This window comes from Liolophura sinensis, chromosome 7 (genome assembly GCF_032854445.1).
Source record: "Liolophura sinensis isolate JHLJ2023 chromosome 7, CUHK_Ljap_v2, whole genome shotgun sequence".
Taxonomy (NCBI): Eukaryota; Metazoa; Mollusca; class Polyplacophora; order Chitonida; family Chitonidae; genus Liolophura; species Liolophura sinensis.
The window spans coordinates 24,102,595-24,128,082 of NC_088301.1; the positions used below are offsets into that span (position 1 = coordinate 24,102,595).

Here is a 25,488-nt window from a genome sequence, read left to right on the forward strand (position 1 = left end):
TTTTATTGTAGCTCTACAACTTATAACTGTGAAAACATGATATGCTGGCGCCATCTTCGTACAAAAATCGGGGCTCCAGGGCTAATTGTTGCTGGTACAATTTCAGACAATACTGCGACATATCATGTGTTTGTCCCTGGTTTAAATGTTTGTCTTTTTGCTCATGTAAATGTCTAATGTTTCTGCCATGAAACACTTCATAAGCCGGGTTTTCACATACTGAATTTTCACGGATGGACAATCACGTCCAGGAGTAGAGTGAATGAGTGGTGATAAAATCACATCATCAATATCGTGAATTTCGGCGTAAGAGAACGGCTGTCAAGTTGATTTGTGCCATCAGCATTATTTCCCTTTGACGAACTCTTCAATCTTTTAGTTTTGAATTCAGGTAGCGCCATATATTTTCTGTCTGCGCAAACACACGTGAGGCTTCTGGTAAAAAAACTGTTTTAGTGTTACTCAACAATCTTTACATCTTTAACAGAATCAGCGTTTGTTGATGGTGGGTCATTTAACACATGAAGATAAATCCCAGATTACTCGCGGGAACTGGGCGTACACTTTGTGAAATGTGCACCAGATAATTAGACGCAACCACAACAACATGCTTGTGTTATCGATAGTGATTCATCTGTCAGGGTTAATTTTTTTCCGAATTTGATTAAATCTGAACGATGTACTCAAAGTAACTTTTCATATTTAGGAGGGAAATGCATTGACTATTTCAGTTTCCACGTTGCTTCATTGACTTTATCGAATATATTTCAGGACAGAAAGTTGGGCGGGATCTGGAGAGGTAACAGTGGCTGATAGTTGTGGAAAGCAAATGTGAAAACGAACAACACGAAGTGTTACAGGAAGAAACTGTTTCAGATGTGTCAGACATTTACTGCATCTTCACATGCGCATTAAAACTTCCCTAGCATAAATGTCAACTGAGTGGTCCCCATAATCAACTAACCTGTTCTGAGTCTTGCAGAACCAAAAACGATCCATGAGAACTGCACAAAACCGCACTGCACAAAACCGCACCGCACAAAAAAGTAACTACATTTTCAGACACTTCACCCAGTTATATGTACAAGTTACTTGATCGATGTGAGTGCAGGAAAAAAAATAAGGTCGTTCCAGGTAGATAATACCAATGCCAATCATAGTAACACTAGTAATAAGTTTAGTCCTCCATTTGGCGGGTTCACTCCCCAATGTCAGATGGCGCTAACTGCTTCAGTCTTGTTTGTTCTCGCGAGTGATCAAAATGGTGACAGACGGCTTACGGTCACAGTGGGTGTATTTTGTGAAAACATATTTATTTCGTGAATTTGTGTGATTGTCAAGGATTGTTTTTGAATCTGCCAGACTCAGTACAGGTTAGTTGATTATGGGAACCACTACTTTGACATGGATTTAGGTCAGGGAAGTTTTAATGCATGTCTGACGATGCGGTAAGTGTGGCTTAGTATTGATCAAACACATTAGAAGCAGTTTTACCCGTAACTCTTCCAGCACTTCACGTTGGTCTATTTCAGAGTTACATTCTGCAACTAGGTATAAGAGTGAGCTGTATAATAATAACTATATTCGCTATTTTATCTTTGAACTGGTGCTTACATATAAGAGCTCCAGTCCAAATGTAAGAAAGCGAACACAGTCGTCTAGTGCTATAGTAAGTGGATGTCCCATATTGTAGCCACATAATCATATCGATTGTTCACAATTAAGAGCTCTCCAATGTTTCATTGTTGATGTTTGTTATTTGATGATTCTAGGTGTCTTATAAAAATGGAGATTACAGAAGAAAATTTGACAGCTCTGGCTGGTTACCTACAGCAAACACTCACTCCAGACTTGACCATTCGAAGACAAGGTATTGTATGTCACTTCTCATTTTATGTCTGTCAGTATTTTTATCATTTTTCAAAAAGATGCTATCAGTATATAATGATACAGTGTACTTCATTGTAAATTGTTTGCAAAAGATTACTAAATACATGTGTTATTAATATAAACATGGGTATTGTGTAATTCTCTTCAAAACACCTGAGCCCTGTTTTGATTATAGACCTGGCGAAAGTTGTGGTTTAGTCTAGGCTTTCTCCACTCATAAACATTACAGCATCAATCAGTCAATCAGTCTGATTGTGGACTAAGTTGTAAAAAAAACATGGCTCCGTGCATTTTTAACATGTGTTGCCATATTGGTTACAATTTACTGAGCTTACAGTTCAGTGGAACCAGGACCCTGATGCTTTAGGAATGTCTTGGCGATCTATGTTAACTGGACTTTTCGTAATTTAAAACGTGTTTAAGAAATGTTTCATTATTGTTTGAAGTTTAAATGTATTGATAAAATTTAATGCATGACTATTACATTCACCATTATTTGAAATGCTTGTAAACAAAATCTGAATCCGCTGAATTACTGAAAAATCATCTAATGTGTGGGAAATATGGACTCTCTCAGAATTTGTTCCTGTTAAAAACATACATTTACATGATCGGAAAGCCTGGAAAAACAGGAAAATCACAACATTATGATCAGGCAAAACAAAAAGATGGGTTGTTTGTTTTATTTTGATTCCATTTTTAGTGCCAGCACACCGGAAAAATACAAAAATAATTGATGATATAAATATAGACGAAGTGCCTGATTTGTTACAGCTGAGGCATTCCTGGAGTCTGTGGAAGCCAATCAGAACTACCCACTGTTACTGTTACAACTGATGGATAAAGATACCGTGGAGGCTCACATCAGAGTTAGTGCTGCCATCACCTTTAAGAACTATGTGAAGAGAAACTGGAAAATTGTAAGTAAAGATCACACGCCAATTTCAGAACACTATTCATGACTGAAGTCAATATATTTTAGTTAATGTTATGCCTGTTACTTGCCCCAAGCAGTTGAAGTTGCAGTATCTTTGCCTTACCTTAATACACTCTCGCCTTGTCCAATATGATCTTCTAAGGTCTATAAAAAGCATTAAAATCAGATTTTAAATTTTGACTGAAGCCTGATTCAGCTGTCTGGAATTGGACCCAGTACATCTGGAATGTTTTCAGAAAAGTTCCACAAATTTTTTTACTTGTAACATTGATTTTTATAGAACTGACATACTGAAACATTCATAAGATGGATGATACAAAATGAATCATAATTTTTATTTTTGTGCTGTAAATGTCACCTCAAAACAAATGTTGTTTACCATAAAATGGCTTCTTTGAATACAGTTAATGCCTTCGTAAAAACAAGGGACATATAATTGTAAACATAAAACAACATCAGCAAAGTAATCGTCAACTTAGTAACAATTTTGCCGCATAATACATGTATGTGAAATATTGCTGATATGCATAATGTTGTATGCATCCATATGCATGCATTCCTTATAACAATTCAGGAAAATGTGAACATTTGACTTGATAACAAGGATACAGGATTATGGTCTCGTTAAATGCCAAACTGTGGAGCCTGTCCTGTATGAAGCTAATGAAATTAGGCTTGTATTTAATTTCAGTTTGGGAGCCTCCATGGTTCATTCGGTTAGTGTGCTAGCACAGCCTAATGACCCAGGAGTCTCTCACTAATGCGGTCGCTGTGAGTTCAAGTCCAGCTCATGCTGGCTTCCTCTCCCGCCGTACGTGGGAAGATCTACCTGCGGATGGTCGTGGGTTTCCCCTGGGCACTGCCCGGTTTCCTCCCACCATAATGCTGACCCCTGTCATATAAGTGAAATATTCTTGAGGACGGCATAGAACATCAATCAAATAAGTAAATAAATAAATAAATTTCAGTTCCTACAGTCATTGATAAGTTTCTTGCATGTATCCTACATGCAAGTATCATCTAATTCTTTGACTCTTGTAGTTATGTTCCCTGGACGTACCACCTTTAGTTATGTTGTTGCCGTTATGTTTGACAGCATGAAGACAGCCATGATAAAGTACATGTGAACGACAGGACTGCCATCAAACAGCTGATTGTAGGACTGATGTTGAAGAGTCCTGAGCAGGTTCAGAAACAGGTGAGGTTCCTCACTGTGACGAATGAAAGGTTTGGACAAAAGCCTGTACATGCTTGAAATTTTAAAAATTGGCTGTCTTGGTACTTTGTCTCATAGCATATGGTGGCAGTAATTGTTATTAATGGCCCTCTGTCGTGTGTTTTTTCATGAAGTTCATAAGATAGCACTAGCCTTCCACCGATGTGATGTATGTCACACAAAGAAAAGTTTTGCCATTGGTAAGAATGGGTTTCTGCTAAATTTTGGTGTGACATAATTTTAACTGCATAAAACGTCATTATATTCAATTCCAAATTGTGTTATCATGTCTTCATTTTAGTTAAGTGATGCTATCAGCATCATCGGGAAGGAAGATTTTCCGGACAAATGGCCAGATTTGATCTTCCAGATGGTCAGTAAGTTTGACAGTGGAGATTTCCACATCATCAACGGAGTCCTCAGAACTGCCCATTCACTGTTTAAAAGGTAAGTTTAGGTTACTGGATACTTGTGGGAAAGCAGGTTAACCGGGTAATTGAATCCATTGGTTTGAATCAAGGTATTCCGATAATAAGCTGCTATTTGAATATTCAGTAATGCCCCTTAAAGCGTATTTAAACTTATAATCAGCTCAGTTTCCAGGAGGGGCCTCTGTGGTAGGGTGCCAGTGTGGTGCAAAGACCCAGGAACCTCTCACCAATGCAATCGCTGTTAGTTCAAGTCCAGGTCATGCTGGCTTCTTCTGAAAGTTTTTAGGCCATCATTAAAAATGTGTTCCTTTTGTGTAACCTGACCTACCCTCAGGAAGCATGGCCCTGCTTTAAGCTTACATTGGAACTTTGTCAGGTGTGTTTTTTTTTTTTTTATTATTATTTCTCTTTCAATGTTAATTTGTCTACAGTCCCTTTGTTTTTCATTAGCCAGAAAAATAAAAATGTAAGAAAAAAGTGTTCTGTACCAAGCAACCTATTTTTAACAGTATTATCGTTAATAGGGATACACTTTCTGAATATAGCATAGATTCTAGTGCTGACCACTGTGGGTTTTGAACCAGCGACCTCAGAGTCCGGCACCCAATCGCCAGCTAGACATATCAACCGTCTAGACCACTCGACCAACAGGCCTTCCAGAAATATAGAAGGTAGTTGACCGGTAGACTTTATAGCGAACATGCAGTACTCCTCTGATAATCACAAATGACACCACTCCCTTAGGTGAATATATCAGTCACGATAATAATGGTACTTAATCCACTTTCTAAAATGACGTCTATATGTGTCTGAATGTATTTTTATTTTAAAGGTATCGACACGAGTTCAAATCTCAGGAGCTTTGGACAGAGATCAAATTTGTGCTTGACAACTTTGCGGCTCCGTTCACAAACTTATTCAATGTAAGTCACCAATTTTGTGAAAAAGCAAAGCACTTGAATTTGTTTGGTTTGTATGCTTTAAAACAAAAAGTTAATGTCATGTAGAATGTGTTGTTTGCATGTGTTAAAATGAATTGCAACAGGTCATAACAGTAAAGGAAACAGTGGGAAATAGAATATTTAGTAAAAACAATACCAAAAAAAAAAAAAAATAAATAAATAAATAAATTTATAAACAAATAAATGAATAAACACATCCGATAACCGGTGCTTGGCTTTACTTGATGACATTTGACAAAAATAAAGCCATAAAGATCTACGTGTGGTGGGAAAATTAGTGAAGCGTGAGAACAAAAGTAATAGCATTCAGAATATTGGACAAATAATGACATAAATATAATACGCACATCTGGACTATTTGCTGAATAAAAACATGTTTATTGTTTCTTCACCAGGCCACCATGGATTTAGCAAAGACCCATGCCTCTAACCCTGACGCCCTCAAGGTCATCTTCAGTTCAATTGTGCTGATCTGTAAGATATTCTACAGCCTTAATTTTCAGGTAACAAGTTTTTGTCTTTTCTCAGGAAGTCGCTTCATTAGAAGTATCATTTTCTGTTTTTATTGTTTGTTCCACTAAATATTGTCCACACATTAATATTTAACTTCTTCAAGTAAGTTTAGAAGGTCTGCCAGCAACCTGCGGATGGTCGTGGGTTTCCCCTGGGCTCTGCCCGGTTTCCTCCCACCATAATGCTGGCTGCCGTCGTATAAGTGAAATATTCTTGAGTACGGCGTAAAATCCCAATCAAATAAATCAATCAAGTAAGTTTAAGCAATCATTGAAATGAAGCAAATGCTGATATGCTACCAAAATATGCGATGGTTTTGAACAGATTTGTTTTATTTCAGATGTCGCAGCTCATGTTGTTTAAAAAGGATTTGTGACAGTGTTACGTAACGTATGAATGATTATTTTGGATGGTTTAAGAATGCTGTTATACTTAGGTCTGACCTTTCATATGTCCAATGACAGCACTTATGTGGAAAGAGAATTATTTGGAAATACTACTGTCTACCTGTCCCATCTGAGATTGAGAGTGTAGGCCATTTTCCACTGCGAACTGCGCTGCAAAGTCCTCGCAGCACACTAGTCTCGCCACATTAGTAATTTCCACTGCTGCCACGTTACATGTCAGATATTTGCCGAACGTCCCCGAAGACAAACGAGCAGTTTGTTGATACAAAATGGCTGCCTCCGCAAACCATAGCCACAAAGGGGCAAGGGATTGTATTTGCATATGATTGGTTTAAAATGACATTGCTACGAACAGTCGAAATGGTTATACATAACAAGTAGTGTTCTGTTTCATGACATTGCTGTGTGTGGCGCGGCGTGCAATAGAAATTGGCCTTGTGAATCTTCAAAGTAAATCAAGGCACAGCTTTCAAACTTGGACGATGGAGAGGTTGGTCGCTGTTCGCTGAGCTTTGTGATTCAAGATGGCTACATTCACCTCCCCATGACATATCCATGCTGTAAGAGTGATATGTTGAAAGTCAGAAGTTGATGTCAGTGCTTTGAATTTTGTTTTCTTTATTCGTCAAACTTCATGGCTACTGTTTATTTTTGAAGGATTTACCCGAGCACTTTGAGGACAACATGGGAACGTGGATGGCTCACTTCATGACACTCCTGGAGGCAGATCACAAGATTCTCCAAACTCAAGTAAGACGAAGGAGAATTTGGGTCAGGGGCTATGTCACAAATTGTATGAAATGTTACAACACATGGCTGCCGCTGCTGTTGATGTAACATCACCATGGTAATGGGCATTTTAGGGTACATCTGGTTTGTGAATGGGACCCCCTAGAAACTAGAAAGGGACCCCCTGGAAACTAGAAAGGGACCGTCTGGAAACTAGAAAGGGACCGTCTGGAAACTAGATTAGAATATACCATAATATATCAACCATTGGCCTGTAGAATTTGAAATGTTCTCTTTTTATTCTTATTTGGATACAGAAATCTATTTTCCTATTGATCAACCTTAGAATGTGTAAAAATACAAACTAGAATCTTAAAAATCATTGAGCAATTTTTTTCCTGTCAAAGACGTATATACATGGTTAGAAAGCCTTGAAAAGAGGAAAAATCAGAAAAGTATCAAGATGGAACAAAATGAAAGCTAGATTTTCACTTTTATTTTTATTCCATTTTTGCAGTTTTATTTTTGGCTTGCTCGTAACCTCAAAATAAAATTAGCGTCGCCTTAGTGAAATCATACGCATGGTGAAAACCGGTGTTTAAGCAATTTCATCTATAAGATTTTTGTAATCCAGTGATTTCCCAGGCAAATCAAAAATCTCCTGGCCATTTTATCTACCACGTTTTTTGTGAATCTCTTAGTCATTGATTTCTTGTGCCAGTCAAAATGTCCATTATTCTCCCATTCTCCCAACCAATCAACTCACCTGTGTTGTGTTCCAGGATGAGGAGGAGGCGGGGTTACTGGAGCAGGTGAAATCACAGATCTGTGATAATGTGGCGTTGTACGCTCAGAAATACGACGAGGAATTCTCACCTCATCTGCCAGGGTTTGTGAAGGCGATCTGGTCACTGCTGGTCTCCACTGGTCAGCAAGTCAAGTATGATCTGGTCAGTTTATAAAAAGTCTCCTTGACATGTACCTCTAAAATTTTCTGTTAAATTCTTCTCAGACTCAGATGTTGGTTTGGCCATGGCTTTTAATCAGGAGGTTTGTCGAGTACTTGGTGAAGTTTGGTGGAGGAAAGCGGACACTCGGCTTTCCTTCAGCCATAAAGCAGAGCGTCGTCATATACATGTAGGTAAAAAAATTGTTGACCATGGCATTAAATGTCAGTGAGGTAAAAAAAAAATGTTTCTGCTGTCTTCATTTTGTCTTTCAGAATAAGACTATGGTTACTGCATAGTTATAAGCATAGTTATAAAAATAAATTTATCTCTACTTGTATATTAGGGGTCCTTGGTTGACCAATCATTGTGAGTCATTCTTGGTTAATATCACCTCATACATCATCGCCGATTACATGGTCATTGTATTAAGACTGTTGTATTTGTTTGACCAGCTGGTGAGTAATGCCATCCAGTTTCTGGCCTCGGTGGCTGACCGCCCGTCCTACAAGAGCCTGTTCGAGGACCCAAACACCTTGGCCAGCATCTGTGAGAAAGTCATCGTCCCTAACATGCAGTTTAGAGGTATGAAAAAGGCTTTGGATTATGTCATAATGTTTATGAATATGTAGGTTGTAGAACTTTTCTCTGTGACAGCGTCGTCGTCTCCTACATTCAGAGGTAGGAACAAGGGTTGAGATCATGTGACAATGTCAGTGCATTGGGCTGGCCCCATAAAATATTTTGGGCTAAAGTCCAAAATTTCAATCTTTACAAATCAAAATAATTGAAGCTGGATGCTTAAACTTAGATGAATTTGTCATACAACAGCATGGAAAAACTGGTCCAAATTTTGTGGATTTGTTCCTTATATTCAAGAGCGCAATTTAAAGTACAATTTTAGCCTATTGCCCAATATCGCTTTGAGAAACGGGCTCCATGTGTGGAGTGAAAAGAGGGCCTGGGAGAGAGTTGTATCGTGAGGATAGCTACTCATCAAATATCTTATTTGTGTTAAAAGTTCTTGAGTATAGCATTTAACTACAAAATATCTTTCAGTGAATATTGTTATTGTGTTGTTGTTGCATTATTGTGTTGATTAGTGGCTGATGAGGAGCTGTTTGAGGACAATCCTGAGGAGTACATCAGACGAGATATAGAGGGATCAGGTGAGAAACTGCAGGCTTTTCATTTAAAAAAATATACACTGTTCTTGACCACTCTTTTAATTGAAAAATGTTTCAAGACCTTATGGCATTCCAGATGTGGATGTTGTCTAGGCTGGTACCCTTTCTTTCATACTAGACGGCGCTTCAGAAATCTGAATATAACCTTTTTACTAATTTTTGGCCAATTTTTTTTCTATCTTAATTATCACAAAATTAGGATTTGAATACTGTGAATTGATCTAGATTAATTTCTGTTTGCTCAACTTTAATTAAATTAAATGTGAATGATGGCAGTAAATACTATTAATCAGAAAGCCTGCATTGCATATCTGTGTTGGTGTGTATTTCAGACATTGATACCAGGCGACGGTCTGCCTGTGACTTGGTCCATTCTCTCTGTAAATCATTTGAGGGTCCGGTGATACAGAACTTCTCACAGTATGTCCAGGCTCTTTTAGAGGTAAACTTTGGATTAAGAAACCGTAATGACGACCAGTATTTGTTTGACCGTTATTGTGATTGTAGGCTTCTATTATCATTACATTTCTTAGTAATTGACTGCAGATTGGGAGAACTTATAAACAGAACTTAAAAAGTCAAAGAAAAAGCCCAAATTTGTTAAGATCTGTTGATAATTTATAATACAAATTTTTAATATATTTAATTTATTTATAAATTGGAAATTGAAAGAGAATTTTATTATTCTGACTCTTTGATGATATGCGTTGTACAGTTTTGTGACTTTTTTTCTGTGTCTCAGGAATTTTCAAAGGACCCTGTAAGCAACTGGAAGAGTAAAGATGTGGCCATCTACCTGGTGACGTCATTAGCAGCCAAAGCTCAGACACAAAAGGTGAGCGACTGTAATGCTGGTGTTTTTGGCCTGTGCTGATTTACCTGCCTTTCCTCCATTTGCTATTAACCGCTTCGGTAGCCCTCGGGAGACACAGGATCAAGCCCAGCCTGGGTCATACCAAAAACTTTAAAATGATACTTGCTTGGTGCTCAGCCCTGAGAGGTTAGATAATGGAAACATCAGTATAATGTGACCTGGGTGGATTGCCTACCACAAGAGGACACACTACATGTACACACACCTAATGACTTCTCATAGTCATGTGACTGAAAAATTGTTAAGTACGATGTAAAAACCCAAGCATACATACATACATAACATCATAAGTTTTTATTTTGCCTTTGCAAATATGCTCAAAATATAAAGGTTAAGCAAGGCACCTTTTTTTTTCACCAGGAACAAAGACTTCATATGAACTGATAAATGTAGATTATAAATGCGGAGATCAGATATTTATTACACCACTCCATGCATGAAGAAAAGAAAAATCAGGATTCCTTTTATTATTTATTGTTCTTTGTTTTAGGAGCATTATAGGCAAAGAGCATAAAAAAGTTAAATGAGCACAAATATTTGTAAAAAAAACAACCCAAAAATACCCCCCCCCCACCAAAAAAAACACAAGTAGTGTTTGCATATTTTGTTTAAAGGGTAGAACCAATTGAGAGGTTTAACAGCCCTACAAACTGTAGTGTTCATTATAAACAGCAGAATGTGACAAGTATTTACAGTTTACCTGCCAGATGGATTGTGATGATGATGTTTTGTGTTTCAGCATGGAGTCACGCAGAGCAGTTCATTAGTGAACGTGGAGGAGTTTTATGCCAATCAAATATCACCTCATCTACAGAATTCAAATGGTGAATCAAACAGCTGTGTTTCTTTTCTGTTCCTTCTCTTTCCCTAGATTTAAGCAGTGATTATTTGGATCATTGGTAAAAAGTAGGATCAGGATATCTGATATGTACTTTTTTCTCCTATTTTCCCCACCTCCTGCATTAATTTCGTCAGAATAGAATTAAGAGTGTCTCCAAAACGCTGAGGCTCCGACCTGCATTGGCTATACAAATATATATAATCTTAACATATATATGTATAGGCTGATTGTTTTTTATCCATCTCTTTAGTTAATACAAATACAAAAAGCAGTTATCATTAAAACCAAAACAGTCTAACATATAGGAGATTTAATTGTTTTATAATTTATTTATTTATTTGATTGGTGTTTTACGCAGTACTCAAGAACATTTCACTTATACGACGGCGGAGGCCAGTATTTCGGTGGGTTGAGACCGGGCAGAGCCTGGGGAAACCCACGACCATCTGCAGGTTGCTGGAATTCCTTCCAACGTATGACAGCATGAGCTGGTCTTGAACTCACAGCGACCACATTGTTGAGAGACTCCTGGTTCTTTACGCCGCGCTAGCGCTCTAACCAAGTGAGCCCCTAAATGTTTTATAAAACTAGATATTGTTTCATTTCAGTTGATGATCAGCCGGTGCTGACAGCAGATGCCCTCAAATATTTAATGGTCTTTAGAAATCAGGTGAGCAATCTTAGTAACTTAATATCTGACTAATAAGTTCAGAGTTGTAAGAAACTCTCAGTACTGACTCACACGTCTGAGAAATATCTATTCCGAGACAGTTGGCTGTTGGTCCAGTCGAATCCTGGCTAACATATTTTACAAAGTAAAGCCTGCCTGTGCACTTAGTTCCGAATTGAAAGAAAAATTCTGATTGGCAAGGTTTGACTTCCAGCTAAATAGGGGTCACCTGACTGGCGGAGAGCAGATTATACTTCAGACCCAGTCGTCAGCAAGCCGGTATAGGGAATGACTATAAAAATCTCGCAATTGGTCTTTGTCTATAACCAGACTAACAAATATGATCCTAATTTGGATATTTTAAAATGATATTAACTATTGTGAGTACTGCATTTTGATAAAAAAAATTTCGTCAATGAATATGTTGCCGATTTTGCCAGATTCTGTGGGTATTTACAAATGTGTTTTGAGGTGTGTCTGATATACTGTATGGGCAAAGTGAAAAGTTTTAGTATCAGCAGGAGTATGATATGATCTTTTATTGCCTCTAAAATTTAATATTATGGGGAAGGTTTACTGCAAATATAGTAATTATCCCTGTACCGGTACGTTGGAAAACACTTTGGTTTAGTCAAACATAACTATTGCTCACGCAGCGCAAGGCCGTAGGTGGCATCTGCAATGCTTGTTTAAAAATATTACCAGAGGTGCTGAAACTTGCATCGTACGTGGGGAAAATCTGTCAGCAACCTGCGGATGGTCGCTCATTTCCCCTGGGCTCTGCCCGGTTCCTCCCACCATAATGCTGGCCGCCGTCGTATAAGTGAAATATTCTTGAGTATGGCGCAAAACACCAATCAAAAAAATAAATAAAACTTGCTGTCGTATAAGTGAAATATTCTTGAGTAAGGCGTAAAACACCAATCAAATAAATAAATAAATAAATAAAACTTGCATTTTCCCAGTAAGATGTTATCTTGTCTCGTAAACAAGACCTCAACACAGCCTTTTAAGATCAGTAGAAGTCTCAGAACCAGGTAAAATGGACGACTTAGTCATGGGGGAAAGTTTAGGTCATTTGCCTTGTGTAATAGAAATGAATGACATAGAAATGTTAGTGTTACTGTAACCACTTCCCTGCTCTGTCACCAGCTGCCAAAGGAGGTGATTTGTCACAGCGTCCCTCATCTGGTCCGTATCCTGAGAGCTAAGAGCCCTGTGGTGCACACCTACGCTGCTCACACCATAGAGAGGATCTTCACAATCAAGACACCACAGGGAGGAGCCGCGTAAGTCAGGCCATGCCAAGAAAATTTTTTGTTGAGTGTAACGTGACCTGCCAGAAAAAAAAATTTGGGTGGGTTGATAGGGAATTCTTGTTTTTTTTTTTTATTATTATTACTGGCTAATAAACAAGAGAGGGGTTTTAAAGTTTTAGAGTAGGGACCTTTTAGAAGAGTCATTTGGAGTGTACCTAACTAATTACTGATGGCCTCAGCTGTGTAACAGAATATTTGCAGGAATTTGACACCCCAGGGGTCAAGATGCTTGTCTTTCAGCCACTAGGATTCATGAACATTCATGCAAATTTGGAATGAATTATTCCTAGATGTGGTATTAATTCCATACAAATTACTGCAATTATTTACAATTTGATTTTACCAGTATCACAGTAACAGACGTTCAAGCCAGTGTTCATGATCTGGTAGCTAATCTGTTTGGGGCCATGCAGCATCCGGGGTCTGGGGAGAACGAGTACATCATGAAGGGTAGGTCCCACATGTAACAGTAGTGCATGCTAACACATTGTACCCTGATGTCACATGATCTGGTGGCTAATCTGTTTGGGTCCAGCCAGCATCCGGGGTCTGGGGAGAACGAGTACATCATGAAGGATAGGTCCCCCATGTAACAGTAGTGCATGCTAACACATTGTACCCAGATGTCACATGATCTGGTGGCTAATCTGTTTGGGTCCAGCCAGCATCCGGGGTCTGGGGAGAACGAGTACATCATGAAGGATAGGTCCCCCATGAGACAGTAGTGCATGCTAACACATTTTACCCTGATGTCACATGATCTGGTGGCTAATCTATTTGGGGCCATGCAGCATCTGAGGTCTGGGGAGAATGAGTGCATCATGAAGGGCAGTTCCCCCATGAAACAGTAGTGCATGCTAACACATTTTACCCTGGTGTCACATGATCTGGTGGCTAATCTATTTGGGGCCATGCAGCATCCGAGGTCTGGGGAGAATGAGTGCATCATGAAGGGCAGTTCCCCCATGAAACAGTAGTGCATGCTAACACATTTTACCCTAGTGTCACATGATCTGGTGGCTAATCTATTTGGGGCCATGCAGCATCCGAGGTCTGGGGAGAATGAGTGCATCATGAAGGGCAGTTCCCCCATGAAACAGTAGTGCATGCTAACACATTTTACCCTGGTGTCACATGATCTGGTGGCTAATCTATTTGGGGCCATGCAGCATCCGAGGTCTGGGGAGAATGAGTACATTATGAAGGGTAGGTCCCCTATGAAACAGCAGTGCATGGTAACACATTTTACCCTGATGTCACATGATCTGTTTGGGGGAAATGCAGAATCCTGGATCTGGGGAGAATTATTGGATTATTAGAATACACCTTTAAGATGCCCATCCCCCTCCCCCCCCCCAAAAAAACTGAGATTGTCAAGAGCTTTTCATTTTCAGAAGCTGAATAGAAAATGTATATTGATGAATAAGATTGGACAAGGCATGAAACTAAAACTATATTGTTATTACAAAGCAGAAAATATTGAAAACATGCCAAGTTCTGTTGTGCTGTTTATTAACAGATGCCCTTTTCTGTCCTCTGGCAAGTTTTTTGTGATTAAAAAAAAACATAATATGTTTACAGTGTAGCATATGAAAAGTAATATTTCTGCTCTTCTAGAAATACATTTAATGTCTTTATTTCATCAATGTCTTTATACAAGACAGCAAACAGTAATAATTGTATTCTTTCTCCAGAAATATATTTAAGTTGATATCTTCAGTTTGTAGATGTCACTGTTAATCGTAATACCCAAATATTTCTACCCAAATGCATAAAGAGGCTGAAATTGTCTTTTCACTGGTTGTGACCTCTTTCACTGGTTGTGACCTCTGTCTTTCACTTGTTCACCTGTTTCACTGGTTGTGACCTCTTTCTTTCACTGGTTCACCTCTTTCACTGGTTGTGACCTCTTTCTTTCAGCCATCATGAGGAGTCTATCCATGATGCAGGAGCATATAATCCCCATGGTGGACGAACTGCTAAAGTATCTCACCCAGAAGCTTCAGGATGTCAGTAAGGTCAGGCCCCAGGGTCAGAGGAACTTTTTAGAAAATCAGGGTTCTTACTGACATTTGAAATTCTTAAAAAGTGCTAGCAGTAATTAACACGACCAACCAATCAGACTCACAATTCACCGTTATCTGATGTTGTACCATAGGTGGCAGAATCATCCAAACGTTATTCATACCTAATATATATAACAAGGTACATAACTTCAGCGCCTAGGACAGAAGACGCCAACTTTACATAGCTGGACATAAATTACGGAAAAGTAGTCCAATCTCAGCCAAACAATATTCGTTCAAAAGTTGACACATTAGGCTTTACGGTGGTGTATAAATTGACCCACAAACGTGCTTTCACTTGGCTAGACAAATCCGGAAACCCATAAGTTTGTAAGTTTTTTGTTTAGTCAGAGAAATTCCGTAACAAGGAGAAGACCTCAGGTGACAGTTCTGGCTTGATTTCTTAGCGATGAAAGCCGCTGGAGCCACCATATTTCTACCATCGACCAAGTGAAATGTTATTTTAATAAAACGCTTTGAAATAACTTGATTGGTTACAGTCTACGGAAGTTATGCGTCATTCTCTGTTTTTTATTCCATAAATGCAAATCTGTCAGTTGAACAAAAAACTTACAAACTACGGGTTTCCGGCTTTGTCTAGCCAAATGAAAGCATGCTTGTTTGCCAATTCACACACCAATGTAAAGCTTACTGAGTCAGCTTTCGAACGAACGTTGTTTGGCTAAGATTGGACTATTTTTCCGTAATTTATGTCCAGCTGTGTAAAGTTGGGTCTTCTGTCCTAGGCACTGAAGTTATCTACCTTGTTATATATATTAGGTATAAATAGCGATCGGACGATTCTGCCACCTATGTGCTATACCACAGTGTCATTACCCAGGAGCCTCTCACCAATGCAATCACTGTTTGTTCAAGTCAATCTCATGCTGGCTTCCTCTCTGGGCCTACCTGAGAAGGCGTAGCAGCAACCTGCAGATCGCTGTTGGTTCCCCTCCAGGTTCCTCCTACAATAATGCCGGCCAAGTACAAGTGTAAATATTCTTGAGTACGGTGTAAAAATCGTAAGCTATTTACTAGACTGTATCATGGAGTTGTAGCTTATTACCTATGTGCATAATTTTGCCTATATGCAGAACCCGAGCAAGCCGCACTTCAACCACTACCTGTTTGAGTCACTGTGTATCTGTATTCGGGCCACGTGTAAGGCCCAGCCCGCAGCAGTCACCAGGTTTGAGGAGGCCCTGTTCCCATCCTTCACTGGTATACTCAAGCTAGACGTTCAAGGTAAGACTCATCCTCTTTAACCAGAAAGTGTTACTTCAGTCCCAAGGTAATCCAGGCGGAAATATTAAAATGATATGCATTGGAACAGAGCTCACGCCGTGGTTCAAAAGGGTTAACGAAGAATACATTTTTTTTGAAGTGTTGATATATTGTTCTGTGTGTGTCGACAAATCAGGCAGATGTAACATCGGGTAAGGAAGTTGTGCTGGAATGACGGCATGTGAATTGGAAAGTGGTTTTGTGCATATACGTCAGCCATGGGTGACATCAGGTGGTCTTTCATCATATCAGGCAAGATTGGCAAGGACAGAAAACTTTTTGTTTCTTTGTATCTGAAACTTATGATAATGGTTTTAATACGGTGCAATTTTTTTTACGATTTAGGAAAGCCATTTAGACTATCTTGATTTTTATCACTTAACCTGCTTTTAAGATGTACAGGTCTTGATACAAGAGTAGCTTTTTAGGTGTTTATATCTAACTATGATTGAAGAAATCTCTGTTTATATGAACGTATAAATTCACGTAGGTCTTGCTACGTGGAAGTAGAATACACTTCGTATTTATCAAACTGCTGACTAAATGTAACACATGTTCACACATCTGTGAAATTAACCAAAAAAGTTTATGAGATATAACAAGAGGCTTTTTTTATTTGTGTAATTCCATACGCAGTTGTGCTTTATTGTCTTTTATCAGATATTTTCAAATAATTTTTTGCCCTTGCAGAATTCCTGCCTTATGTCTTTCAAATCCTGTCAATACTGATTGAGCTACACCAGGGGACATTGTCGGCCACCTACATGGAGTTATTCCCCTTTCTTCTGAACCCTGTCCTGTGGGAGAGACCGGGTAACATCCCACCCCTGGTGCGGCTGTTACAGGCTTACATCCAGCAGGGGTCTGCCCAGATAGACACTGAGAAGTTGGTAGGTTGTAACATGTCTCACTTGGTCATGCATTTTATAGTGTGTAAGGTGTAATATGTCTCACTTGGTCGTGCATTTTATAGTGTGTAAGGTGTAAAATGTCTCACTTGGTCATGCATTTTATAGTGTGTAAAGTGTCAGCATTTAGTATTGTGATGAAAAATTTCAAATCATTCATCAGAAGGCCATATTTTTGCAACCATTGTAAACCAATCAAATAAATACATAGATATACATATATGTATGTAGCCTAAATCTTCAAGCTTTTCAGTCGCCTGTGCGACCAGTTTTTTGAAACATTTTGAAAGAACCGTGGCATGCAGGGAATTTATTTGCACAGTTTCATGAAGCCTGAATCTTAAGTAACACAAACAATTCATTTTATAGTCATTTTTTTAAGAATTATATGAATAAATTCCGCTGAAAGTGCCTGGAAGATTTAAAGTATGTTTACAGTCTGGAAAAGCAAAATGTTGACATGCAAGTATGTACTTCTTCTGAGTGGTCGGCATTTATTCACAAAATGCATGGCAACATTTGTTGAACTGAATTAAAAAAAGCTAAATATTATTATTTTTATATTATATTTAGTACATGTAGTGATTTTACCTCCATCTTGAGTCATTTTATTCAACAAGTATCAGAATAAAGATGTGCAAACACTGATGCAAAGCTTCGTTAAAATTTCTTAACGGTATCAGAGAAATATCTGGAGTTGGAAAAGAAACTTTTTGGAAATTTTATTTCATTTCATTTCCAGAAAGGTGTCTTGGGAGTGTTTCAGAAGCTGATAGCATCAAAGACACACGACCATGAAGGCTTTTATCTTCTGAATTCCATCATTGAGTTTGTTCCCTCGTAAGTTTTGCAGCTTTATTGGCAATAATTTGTAATCCTGTTTTTGACCCCATACTCCCTTAAGCATTTCACAGGAAGCAAAAAGGGACCTTTTCATGCAGATATTCTAAATAAGATAACATTTACACAAAAATTTAATTGCACCCCCTAGGTTATTAATTTTGGGTATACAGTGTATGGTGTTTTTTGACAGTTCTGTTTTGTCAGGAAGAGTCATATTGGTATGTATCATGATTTGTCTCATGGGAATAAGGTTTTGAAAGACACGTTTGAGTGCAGGTGATGGAAGGAAAGTGATTTGATTTAGGACAGTAGACTAATAATGCTGTGTGTGTCAACTACATGCATTGCCCCCTTCCCCCTCACCCCAGAAATGGAGAGGAACATTTAAGATTAGATGAAAGAAACATTTTGACAGAGCTTTGTCAAAATCATGTAAACAGGTGACAAGGCAATGTTGTTTGCTTTCTTTGTGTAAAATTAATGCTGAAGTAATGCATGGAAAATAAGTGTACTTATTACGGTGTGTTAAGTATTTTGTTAATGTTTTTTTTTTTTTTTTTTTCCAGTGCGGTGGTCACAGATTTTCTGAAGCAAATCTTCGTTTTACTGTTCCAAAGATTACAGAGCTCAAAAACAACAAAATTCATAAAAAGTAAGCGAATGATTATAGAAAGCATGTATGAACATTTTGGGGTTAGCTTTATGCAAACACTATTTCATGGTTAAAAAGATTTCATGGTTGCAAAGATTTCATGGTTAAAAAACTGTTATGGTTACAAGAAGGTGTTATGAAAAACTTGTGAAAGAGACGTGTTTATCCCACAATCTGAATGTGATTAAGAAAAACAATCCATGTTTTCTCTATTTTTATCATCAAATCCTTTAAAAACACAAGGAGTTTGGAAATAAAGTGCATGGATATAGTTTAGTGACCTGGGATCGCTTTTTAAGCAATAAAAAGACAATAACATGATTGCAGATCAACTTACAGATTTTCCTGCAGTATGTTGGTTGATATCACATCCTTTATGTTATGGGAAAGACAAGTAAAGGCTATGTTTTATTTTAAAAAAATAGGATTTTTGTTTTCTGTTATCTTTGTTGTTGTTGTTTTACAGGTTTACTGGTTTTCTTCTCGCTTTATGCCATCAAATTTGGTGCAGGAAATCTCGTGGAAACAATAGACGCAATCCAAGCCAAGTAAGTCAGCTCAGTGTCTGGCTCAGTGTCTGGCTCAGTGTCTGAATATTGTGCTGAGATTTTATAGAAATACAAATACCTGTACTATACCCATTAGCCTAATGCATATACATGTATTAGCATATATATGTGAAGACTTGCCTATTCATTTGTGTTTTGGAATTTCAGACTGATTTACAATTTCTGAAAGGAATTCTTTGGTGAGCATAGCTGCTTGATAGATTTTTGTGTTCTTGGATGGTTTATATCAGTATTTGATGGACAGTTCATTCTATGGAAAGAAAAACATAAACAAATAAACCCCCAGGTGGATGGATAGTCACCATGTTTATTGAAACGATGATGCGAATAAACGTTCTATCTGTGTGTGTAACTTGTGTGTTTTCTCCTGACTCACAGGATGTTTGGCATGGTAGTGGAGAAGCTTTACCTGGCAGATCTACAGAAAGTCTCCGGGCACATAGAGAAAAAGATTTGCGCCGTGGGGGTGACCAAAATCCTGACAGAAACACCCATCTTCTTACAGAATTACGAACCATTGTGGTAATTTGTTGTGATTGTAGTTTGGGCAGTGACCAAAATCCTGACAGAAACACCTGTCTCTTTGCAGAATTATGAACCAGATTTTGTGATTGTATTTTGATGGGTACCAAAATCCTGACCATAACATGAATAGTATTACAGAATTCACAATTATTAACTACTCTGTAAATCCTATTTATTGATTTCATTGGTGTTTTTCGCCATATTCATGAATGATTCACTTATATGACTGTGGCCAGCATAATGGCGGGAGGCAACTGGCCAGAGCCAAGAGGAAATGCAGGTTGCTGACCATCCGCAGGTTGCTGACAGACCTTCCTACGTATGGCCGAAGAGAAAGCCAGCATGAGCTGGACTTGAACTCACAGCAACTGCATTGGTGAGAGGCTCCTGGGTCATTGCACTGCCTGGCGCGCTAACCACCTTGGCCACAGGGTAAAAATACATGTACATGCATGCTAAGGACCCCCTAGGCCATTACAGCTAAAACTCCCCTGATCAGTGGGGCCTCAATTTGATGTTGGGTACAGTTTGATGATGGACAATAGTTTATTGTTAACATTTGAGCTTCCACCGCCCATAAACCTCAGTGTCATTAGTGAATGATTCTTGAGCGAGGCATTAAATATCAAATCAGATTAAATTAAAAATCAGATATTATATGTGACGACAGTAGAAAAATTTGCTATCAATTTAACTTCATGAGTTTCGTTTCAGTTTGCTTAAATCACTGAATACTTGGATTGGTTTGGACTTTGCTTAATCATTAGCGTGATCATTTTTTTAGGTAGATTTTAGGGAGTCTAATGCTCTGGTGTCTATTCCATTCTAGGACTGGAGATGATAGCTTCTTTAACGCAGGAGTAAACAGTTAAAGTAAATCTGATCATTAAGTTTTACACAATTTATGTTTGTTTTTGTTGCACCTAGGATACAGCTGTTAGAGGCTCTGATCAAACTGTTTGAGTTACCGGAGGATGAGACTGTGCCTGATGATGAACACTTCATAGAGATAGAGGACACACCAGGTATGTACTTATGTCTGTGTGATCGAACTGTTTGAGTTACCTGGGGACGAGGCTGTGCGTGATGATGAACACTACAAAGAGATAGAGGACACACCAGGTATGTACTTATGTCTGTGTGATCGAACTATTTGAGTTCCCTGGTAATGAGACTGTGCCTGATAATGAACACTTCATAGAGATAGAGGACACACCAGGTATGTACTTATGTCTGTGTGATCGAACTGTTTGAGTTACCTGGGAATGAGACTGTGCCTGATGATGAACACTACAAAGAGATAGAGGACATGCCAGGTATGTACTTATGTCTGTGTGATCGAACTGTTTGAGTTACCTGGGGACGAGGCTGTGCCTGATGATGAACACTAGAGGACACACCAGGTATGTACTTATGTCTGTGTGATCGAACTGTTTGAGTTACCTGGGGACGAGACTGTGCGTGATGATGAACACTACAAAGAGATAGAGGACATGCCAGGTATGTATTTATGTCTGTGTGATTGAACTGTTTGAGTTACCTGGGGACGAGACTGTGCCTGATGATGAACACTACATAGAGATAGAGGACACGCCAGGTATGTACATATGTTTGTGTGATCGAACTGTTTGAGTTACCTGGGGATGAGACTGTGCCTGATAATGAACACTTCATGGAGATAGAGGACACGCCAGGTATGTACATATGTCTCTTGGAATGCTTGAAGATGGGAGTCTTGGATCTAAAATAAATGGATGATTGTTGTAATGTAAAATGAATGTGACGATTTTGTATTTGAAAACATTGTTCAGTAAACCATAAGTGGATGTCAGCAAAGTGCAGACAAATCTCGGACCAGATATCACGGCTCCTGTTTTATCCTGTTCTGTCCCAGGCTACCAAACCGCGTATTCACAGTTGGCTTTTGCGGGTAAGAAGGCTCATGACCCAGTAGGGGAGACAGTGGACCCTAAACTGCTGCTCGCTAAAAACCTGGAGAAATTTTCAGCAACATGTCCGGGAAAGGTAAACTGGAAGTCTGCTTAAAAGCTTAAAAGCCTTATAAACCTTAATATATCGAAGTGTCCTGCATATGGAGTGTACATATTTGGCCTTATAGCATTTGTTAGATTCTGTGTTTTATGTGTGAAGATTTCAATCAACATCATAAGTTATTACGGCAAAAATGAGCATGTCAGTGTTATTCCATCAATCACCTTCACTCTAATTTTCTTGAGTTTCACAATGAGTATAATTTTGGACACAGCTTCCAGAATTTCTGGCACTCTGCTTCGTGATGGTGTCTAATTCTGCTTACCCCAGGGATAGTGGGCTGTATATTTATTGTGTTGAATTACATCGCCGTTGTTGGATATATGAATAATTGCAGTCAAAGTGCAACAGAGATACATATTTTATTCTTGACAACTGTTATACCAACATTATTGAAAACTTTGCATAATTTCATCCTAATTTTCTTTTTTTTTTTCACTCCTTTTTTTCCTGTTATGTGGCAAACATACGACTTATAAAGCTTCCAAACATGCCCTGAAGCAATGTATAGGTCATAAAATGGAAAAATGGTAGCCTGCTCCAGTCACACTGAAATATCTTTTCTTTTTGTTCCATTAGACACTTTGGAGTGGGGAAAATCATTGCACCACAAATGTAACTTTGTAAAAAAAAATTCTGAGCATGCTGCTATGCACGAATCAATTAAATACATATATAACAAATGTTTAGCCTTATAGTTCTGGTATGCATAACATGTTAATATTAATGATAGCTAAAAAAAACTGCATGGGCACTCAACCAGGATTCACATATGACTATGGTTACCACATGTTAGGTAATGCCATAGTTGAACAATTATCCATTCCAATTCATAATAACACTTTTTTAATGCAAGACAGCCTGTATCCTTATTACTTACACAAAAATATGTTGCCAAAGAAAAAAAAGAACCACAAAGATTCAAACTCCTCCTTGAAGTGCAACCTATTTCCCCCGGCTTTTTTGACTTTTTCTGACTGCTTTAGCTCAATGTACAATGAAGGATACCCGGCAGACTATGGCGCAAATACAGATCTCAAACTTTCCAAATATAACAATATAACAAATATAACTGATCACATTATAAAGTTTATTTTTTACATATGAAGACAAGCTTTTACCAAAATGAAACCTTGACAACACGTAGAAATACATGCATGAAACCTTCAGTAAATCCCAGTGAATAAATATTTTTCGGGTTAATGTTGATCTTCATACTGTAAATTAAAGACACAGTGCCTCCTTGAACGAAAAATTGGCATTTTTGATGGAGAGTGCATTTTCGGTAGATTATTACTGAGCAACCATCTCTGTTTATGGTGATCTTGTTTATGAACTGTATGAACTTTCATCGGTTATTTGACCAAGTTTTATTTTTCTGAACTGGAAATTTACAGAATTGTGCTGGGATTTTGAAATTCACACTTTCTTATCATGCCACTCCAATGGCTCATTCCCCACTTTACTGTACCAGGTCCTTTTCCTTCTACCTGATGTGACAAGCCACTTAAGCTTGTGGATCATTTTGAACCATGGTGTTTGTTTTTTTTGTTCTTATGTATGTGATGTAGCCATGTTTGGTTTAAATTTTATTGTTAAAAATTAATGTTTGAAATATAGGCCTGGGAAAAAAAAAAGGTGCAAAGCTGTGCTTGTACTTCTGCAAGTTCACTAAAAATGAAATGTTGTCTGTAAGCTTTTATTTTTCTGTGTTACAGCTGAAGCCATTAATGGCTGCGGGACTGTCTACTGAGGCACAGAGCTTCTTACATAATTATCTCCAGGCGGCACAGGTCAACCTAGCATGAGGGGAGGTATCTACACTGGGTGAATCAGCTTCCAGCTTCCTATCAGGCTGAGTCATTTGGAGTACAGGGTGCAATCAAAGATGTGTCTGTTAGAGTTATTGGCCTTGATAAGGAACTCTTCATTGCTATAACACAAAACAGCTGAACAAAGGACTGAGCAATTTTAAAAACACCTGTTGTTCCTGCCAACATCTTGTGTTCAAATTCAAATCAGAGAGATCCAAAATGTGGGTCTTACTAGCGCTTTTTCTGCCACACAGCAGCGTTTGCCCTGTTTGGAAGAATTTCACAAAGAGAGGACATACCAGTATCGAATTCTGAAGAGAAAGGAAAAAATGAATCCCTGTCATGTAATGTGTGCTTTAGTTTTTGTCAAGAATGAAGCAAAATTTTGGAGTCTTATGTGGGTATCTCATGTTGAGTTGGTCTAAAAGAAGTAGTGTTTTGTGAATAAACTTTGAAGGCAGGCATGTGTACATACTTACAAGTGGTCTTCTTGTTTTTGGTTAGTCCAGCAAAATTTTAAAAATATCTGGCATTAAAATGATGTCCAGTGGACAGTCTGGCCATGGAGCAGTTGAAAGTTCAAAATATGTTAACATACACATTAGATCTTATTTCTCAACTTTGATTGGCTCTCCAGTGCTTGACTTGGGCTGAGCCACTTTTCCTGTGCTCGGAAGTTAATAATCCCACGTGAACAAAAAATGGAGCGGTGGAGGAATGGATTTGTACTCAAGTCATAAGGAGGAAACACGATCGAAGTTCACTGGTGTCTGATGCATGTTGTTGCTGTTGTATTGGTGTTTTTTTTTTTTTGTTTTTGACAATAGACCGAAAAGGTTATGACGTGTTTGGTTACCAAAGGTCAACGATGTGAGGTGCTTTGTAGCAGCATGGTAGCTTCAAGATCTGATATTGGATGAGTGATGTAGTCTTTGTTAGAAAATACAGCCTAGTGTGTCAGATACTGGTACATGTTGAGGTACTGTTGTGTACCCTGGCCTGTTCAGGTTTTCTCAAAGTCTGATGGTTGTCCATGTTTGATTGATCCATTCTTCAGTACCAAAATACAGCACAGTTTGTCAGGTACTTGTACTTGGTGAGGTTCTGTGCTTTTCCCTGAGCTCTGTCAGGTTTCCTCAAAATCTGATGGTTGCCCATGTTTGATTGATCCTTTCTCCAGTACCAAAATACAGCACAGTTTGTCAGGTACATGTACTTGGTGAGGTTCTGTGGTTTTCCCTGGTCTCTGACGGGTTTCCTCAAAATCTGATGGTTGTCCATGTTTGATTGATCCTTTCTCCAGTACCAAAATACAGTACAGTTTGTCAGGTACATGTACTTGGTGAGGTTCTGTGGTTTTCCCTGGTCTCTGACGGGTTTCCTCAAAATCTGATGGTTGCCCATGTTTGATCGATCCTTTCTCCAGTACCAAAATACAGCACAGTTTGTCAGGTACATGTACTTGGTGAGGTTCTGTGGTTTTCCCTGGTCTCTGACGGGTTTCCTCAAAATCTGATGGTTGTCCTTGTTTGATTGATGCAGTCTTCAGTACCAAAATACAGCACAGTTTGTCAGGTACTTGTACTTGGTGAGGCTCTGTGGTTTTCCCTGGTCTCTGTCAGGTTTCCTCAAAATCTGATGGTTGTCCTTGTTTGATTGATCCAGTCTTCAGTACCAAAATACAGCACAGTTTGTCAGGTACATGTACTTGGCCAGGTTCTGTGGTTTTCCCGGGGCTCTGTCAGGTTTCCTCAAAATCTGGTCGTTGCCAAGGCCTGAGGCCACTTTCACCATAAAACTATTATCAGTCAGATACTCAATAGATGGAGTAATTTGTAGGTAATTGTTGTCA

The 25,488-nt window shown here is 38.5% G+C and overlaps 1 protein-coding gene across 3 annotated transcripts; it reads left to right on the forward strand.

Moving 5' to 3' along the window:
* The first annotated feature begins 394 nt into the window (after positions 1–394).
* On the forward strand, positions 395–23,965 carry LOC135470189 (exportin-2-like). 3 transcript variants are annotated; one of them, XM_064748993.1, is made up of 27 exons: positions 395–438; positions 1,773–1,870; positions 2,665–2,810; positions 3,924–4,025; positions 4,345–4,490; positions 5,307–5,397; positions 5,832–5,939; positions 7,014–7,106; positions 7,868–8,035; positions 8,488–8,617; positions 9,136–9,201; positions 9,552–9,661; positions 9,962–10,054; positions 10,833–10,917; positions 11,543–11,604; positions 12,757–12,893; positions 13,270–13,373; positions 14,844–14,941; positions 16,084–16,234; positions 16,964–17,163; positions 17,924–18,021; positions 18,591–18,676; positions 19,143–19,224; positions 19,624–19,767; positions 20,698–20,795; positions 21,665–21,795; positions 23,541–23,965. In XM_064748993.1, the coding sequence occupies exons 2-27, from the start codon at positions 1,786–1,788 to the stop codon at positions 23,628–23,630; spliced, it is 2,904 nt and encodes a 967-aa protein (XP_064605063.1). In that variant the 5' UTR covers positions 395–438; positions 1,773–1,785; the 3' UTR covers positions 23,631–23,965. The 3 variants fall into 3 exon arrangements, with proteins under 3 accessions (XP_064605063.1, XP_064605064.1, XP_064605065.1); XM_064748994.1 differs by having other exon boundaries at positions 404–505; XM_064748995.1 differs by having other exon boundaries at positions 408–426.
* The last annotated feature ends 1,523 nt before the right edge of the window (positions 23,966–25,488 follow it).